The sequence below is a fragment of the Malus sylvestris genome, chromosome 2, assembly GCF_916048215.2.
Source record: "Malus sylvestris chromosome 2, drMalSylv7.2, whole genome shotgun sequence".
Taxonomy (NCBI): Eukaryota; Viridiplantae; Streptophyta; class Magnoliopsida; order Rosales; family Rosaceae; genus Malus; species Malus sylvestris.
Window position 1 is genome coordinate 11,328,187 of NC_062261.1, and position 12,907 is coordinate 11,341,093.

At 39.7% G+C, this 12,907-nt stretch overlaps 1 protein-coding gene across 1 annotated transcript; it reads right to left on the minus strand.

The window, feature by feature from the left end:
• Positions 1-5,035: 5,035 nt before the first annotated feature.
• On the minus strand, positions 5,036-10,090 carry LOC126583254 (uncharacterized). Its single transcript, XM_050247585.1, has 5 exons — positions 9,603-10,090; positions 9,271-9,486; positions 5,889-7,252; positions 5,716-5,755; positions 5,036-5,490 (listed from the first exon to the last, which is right to left on the minus strand). Exons 1-3 carry the CDS (start codon positions 9,840-9,842, stop codon positions 7,172-7,174), a joined length of 537 nt encoding a protein of 178 aa, XP_050103542.1. The 5' UTR covers positions 9,843-10,090; the 3' UTR covers positions 5,036-5,490; positions 5,716-5,755; positions 5,889-7,171.
• Positions 10,091-12,907: the final 2,817 nt, after the last annotated feature.

Below are 12,907 nucleotides of genomic sequence, written 5' to 3' on the forward strand. Positions count from 1 at the left end.
TATCAATTTCTTAAGGATAATGATTGTTCATTGACACTTGACCTTATGGATTCATTGTCAAGGATCGTATTTTGAGGATGATGCTTTTGCGGGGACTAGTTAAAGATGGATTCTATCCACTTCAAAGTTCCAGCCCTTCTCCTACCACTTTACATTCTGCTTTCCTCATTCATCCATTTTTCGCAGGGCAATATCTACTAATAATCTTGCAGTGCAAGGCAAGTCTACTGTTGAATTTTTCTGTTCAGATTGTGCATTAGCTAAGAACCACAAGCTTCCCTTTGGAATGGCTTATTCAACAACAACTCAAAATCTTCAACTTTTGCACTGTGATTTGTGGGGACCTACCTCTGTTACATCTAGTAGTGGTTTTAAGTATTACTTACTACTTGTTGATGATTTTAGCAAATATAGCTGGTTCTTTCCCTTGAAGTCAAAATCTGATTTATTTTCTACATTTGTTGTCTTTAAAAGCTATGTAAAAAATTTACTTGGTAATAAATCAAAGTGTTGCGTTCAGATTCAGAGGGTGAGCTCACTGGTCATTCTTTTGCATCATTTCTCAGTGTACATGGTATACTACATCAATTTAGTTGTCCACATACTCTTGAACAAAATGACTATGCTAAGAGAAAGCACAGACATCTTGTTGAGACAACTCGGACTTTGCTTGTTGTTTCTCATGTCCCTAATGTCTTTTGGGTTGAAGCCTTCTCCACTGCCATATATCTTATTAATCGTATTCCAATCTCTGGCATTACCAAGTCAACTTGGGGAAATTCTTTTCAATCAGTATCCGAATTATTCCAAACTCAAAATATTTGGTTGCCAACGCTTTCCATGGCTTAAACCTTATGTTCATAGCAAATTGGATGCTAAAAACAAATGTTGTGTATTTTTGGGATATAGTCTCCAACATAAAGGATATAGGTGTTTTGACCCTATTGCCAATCGAGTCTATATATCACGACATGTGGTTTTTTATGAAGGCACTTACCCTTTTTCAATCACTGCAGCTTCACCAATTTAGTTCAAAAAGTGTTTCTCCAGTATATTATCCTTCTCTGGATCTTTATTGACACGCCCTGACCCTGATATTCCCCGAATACCAGGGTAGACACGTGCTGGCCGACACCCAATGCCTGCTCCGTGGTCTCTGCGCCCGTAACCAAAGATTACTAACTCTCGGCCTAATACCTGCTCCATGTCCCTCTGCCCGTAGCTAGGGATTATTTCTCCCGGCCTAAATGCCAACACTAGATCCTCGCCCCAGGCGGCATAATGTCTACTAGGTACGCACAAATAGTTACGCCTCTCATAAATAACCACTTCATAGTATAAAGTCATCCATCGTCTATACTATAAAGAGGGGTTTCGAAAACGTGTTCTAGCATCCTATCGTCATCCATCGGATAATCTACCAGTTTATGGTTTTTATAGAAAATATGATATATTAAAATATAGTTCAAAATAGGCTAACAAATATTTCCTCACCAAAACATGAGACGAAATCAATAAATTCAATAAACAGGCTTAACATCAATCGAATCATAAATTCGTAGGCATGCTAAACATTTATGCAATTAAATTATAAAATCATGTAATTTTAGAAAGGGTCAACTCATAGTACTTAGCCGCCAAAAGCTGCGCCACTAGCGAAGACGGAAACGTCACAATAATTGTCCCTAAGTACAAAAATGTACAATTTATCAAACTACCCAACTATAGAATTTCAAGAATTGGAAATGGGTATTGGGTTTGGATCCGGATTAGGGTTTAGGTTTAAATAGGATTAGGATCTATTGGGTTTTGGGTTTAGGGTCCTAAGGTTAAAGGGTTTACGTTATAAAGGGTTTTAGGGTGAAGAAAAGGGGTTTGGGCTTAAACACACATGCACGGCATGCATGGCATGCATATACACACACGCACACATGCACTTAAACATACACACACACACACCTAAACACACACACACACACACATAAGGCCCTAAGGCCTCATTAAAGGATTGGGCTTAGAGCCCCTTTAAAGAAACCAGTCCAAGGCTCTTTTAAAAATAAGGCTCGAGGCCTTTGGGTTTTAAAAACAAATAACAAAATTTAAAAACCAAAAAGGTTGGGGTTTTGGGCTAAGGTGCAACGGGCTTAAGGCCCGTGGGGGAGGGAAGGCCGGATGGCCTGGTTGCCGAGAAAGAAGAAGGTTGAAGCTGCTACAGCTCCGGTCATCTGAAAACATAAGCTTTAAGCTCCGATCTAAGTACGAACATGAAGAACAAGGTGAGGGGAGGAGATTGCTACCTTCCAATAACCATAACACGGTTGGAGGTGACCGGAAAAGCCCTCGAAATGCACGGGTTCGCGGGAAAATGGGTGTGCTTACCCAAATCGTTTCCAAGGCAAAACCTACGTAAAAAGGGAAAAACAAAACACAACCAAGCATTATGCTAGGAACGAGAATGAGGGATTCGAGACTTACCCCAACGGAAAAAGGAAAGAAAGTTCACCGGAGCTTTGCTCCGTGCCGTCGAGTTCACAGAAACAGAGTCCTAGGCTTGTGGCGAGCCTCTCCTGATGGTGACACTGTCCTAGTGAGTCCAGGGGGAGAGAGAGATGCGAGAGGTTGAGGGAGAGAGATACATGGGAGAGCTGAGAGAGCTACGTGAGAGAGAGACGAAGAAAAAGGAAGTCTCAGGGGTAGGGGACAGAGAGAGGGAAAAGTAAGAGGGTTAGATGACTGCCACGTGGCAGTTGGGGGTGGAAATAACAAATAATGTAATTATTTGGGGGTGGTTGTAACATTTAGTTTAGCAAGTATACTCAACATTATCCCACTAGTGATGCATCTCCAACTCCACAGTGCACTTCTCCACTTATCACTACTAGCAAGAGTTCATCCCTAACTCTAAGTACTTATAATCCTGTCTTTATTTAAGAACGTTCTGTTTTGCCAACAACTGAGGCAAGTCATCTTCCCATTTTTGGAAATACGTATCCTATGATTACAAGATCTAAAGCAGGGATTTACAAGCCTAAGGCTTATGCAGCAACCAAGGATCCACTCCCAGTTGACCTTGAATTTGTTCCAAGCACCTATTTGCAGGCATCAAAGTATGCACACTGGAAAGCTGCCATGCAGGATCAATACAATGCATTATTGTCTACAAGAACTTGGTTTTTAGTTTCTTCCCATCCTTATCAAAATGTAGTAGGCTGCAAGTGGGTGTTTCGTATTAAGAAAAAGCCTGATGGCACTGTTGATCAGTACAAAGTTCGACTAGTGGCAAAGGGCTTCCATCAGTAAGAAGGAATTGATTTTCAAGAAACCTTCAGTCTAGTTGCTAAACCGGTTACAATTTAGATCCTTCTTACCTTTGTTGTTCAGTACAATTGATTTTTAAACCAATTAGACATTAGCAATGCATTTCTTCATGGTGATTTAAAGAATGATGCTTATATGCAACAACCCCCAGGTTTTGTTGATCCTCTCTATCCTAGTCATGTGTTCAAGTTAAGAAAATCTTTGTATGGTCTCAAACAAGCTCATCGAGCTTGGTTTGATAAATTGTTTCAAGCGTTGCATACACTTAGGTTCAAACAATCTTCATCTGATGCCTCTTTGTTTGTGCTTAATGGTCCTCAGTTGGTTATTGGTCTTGTTTATACGGATGACATTCTAGTCACTGAACCTAACTCACACATTTGCCAACAGTTCATTCAACAGCTTAGTGATCGATTTCTAGTGAAGGATCTTGGTTCTTTACACCACTTCTTGGGATTGGAAGTACAAAGATCTACCAAAGGGATCTTTCTTCATCAGACAAAATACTTACTTGATCTTCTCAAGAAAACAAATATGGAGGGTGCAAAACCTTGCTGCATACCCCTTGGTTCCAAGAAAATGGATCACAGTGGGCCACTTCTATCCAATCCCACTGAATATCGATCTATTGTTAGAGGATTCCAATATCTCATTTGGACTTGACCGGTTCTTGCATTTGCTGTAAATAAGATATGTTAAGTTAGCATGCTCCGAGGGAACAACATCTTCAAGAAGCCAAAAGAGTTTTTTGATTCCTCAAAGGATCTGTTTCACATGGTCTATGTTTATAAAGGGCCCTGTTGCTATCTCAATATACTCAGATGCTGATTGGGCTGGCTGCACGTTTGATAGGTGATCAACTAGTGGCTATTATGTGTTTCTTGGTCCTAACCTCATCAGCTAGAGTGCTAAGAAACAAAGCACTGTTGCTCGTTCCTCTACAAAAGTTGAATATCGGTCTTTGGCCCACACGGCTGCAGAGCTCACTTAGGTTTGCAAAATTCTTTGTGATCTTCACTTCCCTCTTCCTAGACTGCCTACACTATGGTGTGATAACATCTTAGCAATCTCGTTAGCATCTAATCCTATTTTTCATGCTTTGACTAAGCATGTTGAGATTGACTACCACTACATTAGAGAATTGGTTATGGCCAATCTTATTAAAGTGCAATTTGTTTGCAGTGAAGACTAATTGGTTGATCTTCACACCAAGTCCTTGTCTAAAAACAGATTCAGCTATTTGTGTTCCAAGCTTCCAATTGGAATCAGCTCTGATTCCCCTTCTCACTTGAGGGGGTGTATTAGGGAGGATGACAAGTCATCCATTTCTGTTACTGTAAAATAGTTTGGTAAAACTAAATGTGGTTAGTTTTGTTAATAGTTGTGATTAGTTAGAATGTTTAAAGGATTAGTTAAGGCAGTTAAGGGTACAAATGTAAAAAGCGAAAGACTATATATATTCACATATGTGTAATTGATTATTGTGTGAATGCGAATACAATCTTGCATAAGAAGTTTATTGTTTCTTTATAGCCTTCTCTTCTCTTGTAATCATGTTAGAGTCATCTGGTTTTCAATGGGACAAACCGATCCATATGGAACAAGGACAAATCACCGAGAAGAGGGACCAAGCATATATATGTATCATCATTGCAACTGCTTCCTCCTATTAAGTGAGTAGTTGCAATCAGTTGTCAAAGAAACCATAACCGCATCATTCTAATTTCAAATTAGTTTCTTATATTTTTCCCTCCAAATGGTTGGTATCCGGTTACAACCCTACATCAAGTCTTAAAATATATAGCTCATATTACTTGTGTTACTGCATGACTTAGTGTTTGATCATGCTCACCAAAGAAAACCTTACACGTTCATGTCTAAGCCCACATTTGGTATATCAACAAAATGAACTTTAGAGGCCGAAGAACGAGCTGAAGCGACTACAGTGGTAGGGAATGCTCGGCAGGAGCGTAATTAGATGGGAGCAAGTCCTCCCAGTTCTCCAAGAGATGCTTGTGGACTTTTCGGAGAGGGACTCTAGCAAGACCAGTCACCTTACAAATCTCTGCCCGAGTTTTTCTCGTCTTCAAGCTGGCAGGCTAAATAAATTGCGGCTGCGGAGATGCTAATGTGGTTCCTACGCGTGCAGAAGCATTTGTTGATTGCCAGTTTCTACAAGAAAGCATGTGAATCATGGTCAGACTTGATAAGGAGAACAACTCAAGTTCGACACTATCAGCATATAACACAACTTAAGTGATAAAATGTCAAGTTCAACTCCGCAGTCTTTCAACTCCGTGGTCTTTCAACTTGTCCATATCGGTCGGACCGATATGGAATTGCTGTTGATGGGCTGACTAAGCTGCAGTGCTTCTCCAAGTATCTTAATGTACTTACCAATGTCCTCCTGGGGCACAGTGGCTGCAATCGAGATTTCCTACAATACAAAAATCAAATTCCAAGTCACCACAAAACTCGAAAACCCATCATCAAAATCCAGACTTTTGATCAGAAATCAACTCCAAATGCATTCAATTACAGACCCAATTGGCACTAATCAGTGTAATTACCTGGAGGGTTCTGGGCCTCTCGGATAGCCTGGACCAGAGCAACAGTGGCGAGAATTTCAATGCTGCGATTCCTTAAGTAAGTGGTGGAGCAGCAGTCCCTGAAACTGAAGAGCTTAATCGCGTGGTCCGATACGTATGCATAACCTTTTGTTTTGATGATTTGAATGACTTATGAAACACTAAAAACACATTCATTCATTCTCAAAGTGTTTATATTTGTTGTAAAAGTGACCGGATGGTTGGCCACTAATCCACTTTAATTTGTCTTTATTGGATGGAATGTTAGGTGACTCCACTAATATGCCTTTCACTATGTTGCTTGTGATTTGCTTCTATAAAAGCAAGTCTTATGGAACACAACACACCTAAGAATGAAAGTAAGAAGTTCACAGAATAGGAAGAGAGAAAAGAGGGGAAGAGAAGATGAGATAATAGAAAGAGTTATTTTTGTATTTCTATTACTTTAAATAATAATAAAAACATCACTGCTGCCCCGAGGACGTACTCCAGTCACATTGACTGTAGAGGAACCTCGTAAATTTTGTGTCTTGTTTTATTTATTCCACTGCACATACCGTCGATTTTACGACAATATTCAATTTAAGGAGAAATTTTTCGGTAACATAATTCAGTACACGAAGTATTATAATACAAATGGTTAAATTTTAATTTTAAGCATCCAACTACTTATATTATAATATTTGACCAACTACTTAAGTTATGATATTTGATATAGTGAAATGGTTTCGACACATTAAAAAAATCTCTCCATTTAAGGGTGACAGTTGTTTCGTGATTACCGACCAAATAATATTTTTGTTTTGGTGGATAGCGTAGTCTGCGTAGACACTTGATAAGATTTTGTCGATGGGTCCATATTTGATACCGGCAGGATTCACCTTCAAAGTATCAAACTTTGGGTCCCACTGTAATTCAATCAATTTTGTCAAAGCAACATCTTGTAGGAGTGCGAACATTTATCAGTTTACAAGAAAAATGTTTCCGAATTTCTTTCACTTGACTAATTGAATTTATAAAAAAAAAAAAACCAAAAAAAACCAAAAAAAAAAAAAATAAAAATTCCTGCACTTTTGAATTCATCTACTCCAAAACTGGAACGTTTAAGAACCTAATCAACTACATAGTTTTGCCCTATGAAAAACATATCAAGAACCGAGTGTGACCGTGCGCATCACTACCGGTCACCAGACGCTGGGCAGCACACAGTTGCAATTGCAGGATAATGCAGACTTGAACAATGGTCCTCAACACATATCTAGACATCATCGACCACTGCCCGTAGAAGTCACCAGTTCTCTACCCTTCTCTGCTTGCTTCAAAGTCTTACTAAATTCTCGTGCGCTCTGATAGAGAAGGACGGAACTTGTTAAAACTTACCATGCATCAACAAATTTCCATGCTAAGATATAGGCGTCTATGAAATTATTTGCAGATATTAAGGCATCCATGTCAAGATCAAGATGTTCATGCCAAGAAACTAAACGAGTAGGTTTCATACATAGGTCGGATTTCTGAATTAATTATTCCCATCAACCACTATGTTATCTTATGAGAAAATGTGACATCTGGTGATTGTGTTGGGCACGACACAGGCATACAAAGGCATTCCTACAAGAAATTCCAACAGCACATAGTTTATGACTCCAAATACATCGGACATTGTCCTCGGATAAACAATATGGTTAGCTGTCGAGATCAATCGAAACTCAATGCGTGGAAACCTATCTAATGCTTATTATGCTTTAAATTTTAGTATTTACATAATAGAATACCATCTGCTGAGCTAGGATAAAACATCAATTTAGCATTCCAGGTCTAATTTGTCATTCTCCGATTCTGAGGAAATCCTCTGCGTTTTTAGCATAATTCTTACCAAAAACCTTACGTTCTAGTTAATTATGGGTATTACATAGTACAAAACGTAACAGACAAAACGGGAACACCAAAACAAGGCTGGCACAAAAAATTTACCCAACGAGAAAACTAAGTTCAGTAGTCTGACATGTCAATCACATTTTTTTCTGCAGGAATGCAAAATCACACAGATTTCTGTAAAGGAACATGCTCATCCAGACACATCTCAACATGCAGTAACTGGAAGGGAGTGAATCTCAAAGTTCCTACAGCCAAGGAAAGCAATGATGTGGAGATGTAGATCCAAGAAGGTAACCACCAGCCTCTCACCCTTTCCAACTCTAAATAACTCCCAAAGCCTCTCAGCTTCACTTGCAGAATGGATGAAGTTAATCCTCATACAAAGGGTGAACGTTCTTGGCAAGTAGCTTCTGCCTTTGGTCTTCTGACAATCTTGGGTTGCAACTAAGTCGGCTAAGGAAACTAATGATGTACAGATGTAGATCCAACTAGGTGATCGCCAACCTCTCACCCTTTCCAACTCTAAAATAACTCCGATTTTTGCCCCTCAGTTTCACTTGCAGAATGGATCAAGTTAATTCTCATAAGAAGGGTGAAAGGTCTTGGCAAGTAAGGACATTTTGGCTTTGGTCAGATGACAATCTAGGGTTGCAATCAAGCCGGTTAGAAAACTAATGACGCATGAATGGATCCAACTAATCTCTGATTGCTCTTCTGGGTTTGCCACTAACTTGCAAAATGGATTCAGTCAAGCTTCATACAAAGGGTGAAAGAAAGGTAATTCTTAGAAAATAGCTTTGGTCAGCTAACAAACTGGGGTGAAACCTAATTCTTGTTAACTACACAGCAACCCAAATTCCGAAGGTAAAATGGTTACTGAAATTCCACAGCCAATGTAGCTAGAAGTGCTGCTTGTCCCTCATCCTACCCTAAATTTCGGCACCTAATCAACTGAATTCTGAACAGTGACAGATTTGGGTTGAATTCTGACATTGACCAGGGCGATCTCAATCAACCCCTTTTTCAAGTGCTCCTATAAAGATTAACCTAGTAACAATTGATAAAAGACCAAGACAAAAACTGAATATGCCGCATAAACTTATCAACCGAGCCAAATTGATTATAATGTCAATCTCAACCTGTAACACTCATAACATCTGAGCATCCAAATCTAAATTCCTACTTAACCCCACCCAATTTTCTTAACAATGAAAGCAAGAAATTTTGAATTAGTTCTGCTCTATTGCTTTCTTGGTAACCAATAATCATAAACAGGTTAACTAATGGAACACTCAACAACCCGTTTCGCTGATTGACGTCCTAACAGTAGTACCCAACTCCCTAAGTTACTAACCCATTTCACTAATTAAAAGAGCAATGCAATCTACAACTAAAGAGCAATGTAGCTTGATTAACACAGAGCAAATCAACCCTAAACAAGTCCTTACGTAATCAAACAAAACAACACAAAGGATAGGGCACTCACTGCAGATTGGAACGGAGGCGGATCAAGATCCACAGAGCGAATGGACATCTTAGCGATCTCGGTTATGGCTTCCTCTCGAACACCAGGGACGTCACTGGTCAACTCCTCATAGGCAGCCTCAAACGCCTCCTGCCAGAACCTCGGTAATCTGATCCGACGGCTATTAGTGTACACATCCCACATGTGCTCCACCACTTTCTCCCTCTCCTCCATTTCCTACAACAGCACCAAAAAAAAAAAAAAAAAAAAAAAAAACGAAATTCCCCATTAACCCATCAAATCAGAGATCCAACCAAATCGACCCACAAAAACAAAACGAGAAAAACTCATACAAGAACGTCGAGATCGTCGTGAATGGGCGAGTCGAAGTCGTCAGAGAGACGATTGAGGTTGCCGGCGGACCACCGGAGCGTGACGGTGCCGGTGAACATGGACCAAAACGCGAGCAACAAAATCGCGGCCAAAGCCCAGAACTTGTACCTGCCTTTGCCGAGTATTAGACCCGAATCCGAGCTATCCTTCTTCCCGCTGCTGGCCGCCGTCGTTGTTGGAAGGCCGTCGTCATCCTTCATTGCGGATTAACCCCCACAAAGATTGAGTTCAATTCAAATTCAAATTCAAACACCCAAAAATCTTGATAATTTTGTGGTTTTATTCTTTCTATATTTGGAAATTGGATGTGAATCTTGTGCTTGCTGTGCACATTGTGAGCGTGGAGGATCCAATCGATGGAGTGTTTGCTTTCCTGGTTGGATTTGCTGTTTCAGGGAAACAAGGCGTGGAGCTTTCTTTTTTTCACAAACAATGAAAGACATGCGGGCCACCACATTTTATAAAGGCCTAATTGGATAAATGGTCCCCGTGGTCATAAGGTATTCGGATGATAGCCCCTGTGGTAAAAAAATTCGGATTTAAACCCCTGTGGTCTAAGTCTGTTAGGATTTAAACCCCTGTGGTCTAAATCTGTTAGGATTTAAACATTTCTGTTAAATAATGCTGATGTGGCTGCCACGTGGCTGCCAAATGGCTGCCACGTGGCAAAATAATAATTTTTTTTTTTTAAAAAAAAACCTGAATTAAAAAAAAAAAAAAAAAAAAAAAAAAAAACAAACAAACCGGATCTGCAAGAAGAAGAAGGAAGAGGGAGAGGGAGGAGGGCGCGAGGAGACGGCTCCGGCGAGGGGGGAGCTAGTCTCCGGCGGGAAGAAGAAGAAGAAGAAGAAGAAGAACAAGAAGAAGAAGAAGAAGAAGAAGAAGAAGAAGTCGCGCAGGGAGACCGGCGGGAAGAAGAAGAAGAAGGAAGAAGGAGAGGGAGGAGGGTCGCGCGGGGAGAGGGCTCCGTCGGGGGGGGGGAGCTGGTCTCCGGCGGGAAGAAGAAGAAGAAGAAGGAGAAGAAGTCCGGCGGGGTGGGGGAACGGGCGGAGGGCGGAGGGCGGAGGGCGGGGGGGATTTTCTGGGTTTCTGCGTTTTTTTTTTTTTTTTTTTTTTTTTTTTTAATTCAGGTATTTTAAAAATTATTATTTTTGCCACGTGGCATATATGTGGCAACCACGTCAGCATTATTTAACCGAAGGGCATAAATCCTAACAGACTTAGACCACAGGGGTTTAAATCCGAATTTTTTTACCACAGGGGCTATCATCCGAATACCTGTTGACCACGGGGACCATTTATCCGATTAGGCCTTTTATAAATTTCAATAGATTTGACATTTAATTGGGTTTGATTTTGATGGGCTGTGGCGGGGGAATTGTGGCCGCTGGATCTCCATTTTGTGCAAAAACTACAAAGGCCATATTTTGTCAAGTATATTTACTTCAAGGCGAAATCGGATTAATGGTTTCTCAAGTATATTTACTTCAAGGCAAAATCTAATTAATTTCCAGAGTGATAGCGTATTCGGAAGATGGTTTTTGTGATAATTTTTTTTTAAAATATAGACTCTTATGTTAAAAACAATTTAGCAAATTAATTCAAAAGTGAGATTTTTCTTTCTCTCTAATAAATGCCAGGATAAAAATGTTTAGCATCTTTATACCTACTTCAATCATTAGAGTAAAACTCAAATTTTAGGTTCTAAACGTATCACTTGGGGCAAATATGAGTTTTAACCCCAAACTCATTTAGACCTACCCCAACTCTTGGAGAAGAAAAACTGTTTTCGGGTTAAAACCTAAATTTTCTAGCTTAAAAATTTAGCCCAGGATTCCCCCTAGGTTAGTGAGGCTAACTCACCATATATGTGTATTTTATTTGTTTTATATTTATAAATTTATTGAATCCAATAGCTAATAAGATCTGATATGATCAAATCCAACGGTAAAAAAAAAAAAAATCTAACCGTCCACATTTACATCCAACGCCTAAAGTAATTAAAAGAAATTATATATTTCATATTCTTTCATAGTGTTCCACGAGTTTCATGGTGTCGGCTTCGTGATTTTTCAATATTTATCAGAATCTAAATATTTTTAGGTTAAATTGTTATAAAATTAAATTGGGATAGTCTACATAGTTTTTATTTTTAAAAGGTTATTTTAAGAAAAAAAACTATCCTAAATTCATTGTTTAATAATCTCGGGCTAAAAATTTAAGCTAAAAAGGTTGGAGGAGAAAAACTATCACATCCCCGCCCGGGGCGGAACACTTCCCGGGCCTGCTCCACCACCGTAGCACGATATTGTCTACTTTGAGTTTACCATTCCCTCACGGTTTTGTTTTTGGATGACTCAGAGCTGAAAAAGTTGAATATGCGTGGGATCTCTTTCGTCGCTTACCATCAAAAGGAATTCAACCTAACGCCAAGATGTATAATACAATGATTAGTGGATTTTGTAATGGAGGGGTAATATGTGAAACGGAAAACTTGCATAGAGAAATGGAAGAGAAAAGTTGTTCTCCAGATGGTTGGACGTACAACACAATTATCCGAGGGTTTATCAATAACAACGTGACATCAATGGGAGTGAGGCTTATTCAAGAAATGGTGGAGATGAGTTTTTTCTACAGATGCATTAACTATGGAGTTGATCGTTAATTTATTGTCTAAAGATAGAGTAGATGCCACTTTGTTGGCATTTATAGAAAGACCATGATGAAATTGATTTGCATCTTTTTAGTTTTGACAAGTTTCGATGCCTCCTTCCCTTGAATGCTATATTGGAGGAGGGAGTTGTCCCACGCTCGAGTCTAGTTCAGGTAGCCATTCGTTCATGCATCGCCTAGTGACGTATGATTATGTGAAGCATGATTTGAATTGATATATTTACATATATATTTATGTATATGCTTATATTATATTTTTGGGAAAATTATACATGTTTTACGACGAGGGGTTAGAAATGTTGAGAAATGAAATGGTATCAGAGCCAGTCCTTGGCCGGAAGTGTGCCAACGAGGACATTGGGTCCCTAAGGGGGGTGGATTGTAACGTCCCACATCGCCTAGGGGAGTGATCCTTAAATGTATATTCCCATCCCTACCTAGCACGATGCCTTTTGGGAGCTCACTGGTTTCGGGTTTCGTAGGAACTTCGAAGTTAAGCGAGAAGGGGGCCAGATCACTCCTAAGATGGGTGACCCACTGGGAAGTTGATCGTGAGTTCCTAGAAACAAAACTGTGAGGGCGTGGTCGGGGC

Excerpts from the sequence above, each read along its gene's own strand:
- LOC126583254 (XM_050247585.1), bottom strand. The coding sequence starts at position 9,842 with ATGAAGGATGACGACGGCCTTCCAACAACGACGGCGGCCAGCAGCGGG. Across the intron at positions 9,487-9,602 it reads ACGACGATCTCGACGTTCTT|GAAATGGAGGAGAGGGAGAA; the intron begins GTATGAGTTTTT and ends GTGCTGTTGTAG. Across the intron at positions 7,253-9,270 it reads CGCCTCCGTTCCAATCTGCA|AGCGCACGAGAATTTAGTAA; the intron begins GTGAGTGCCCTA and ends CTTCTCTATCAG.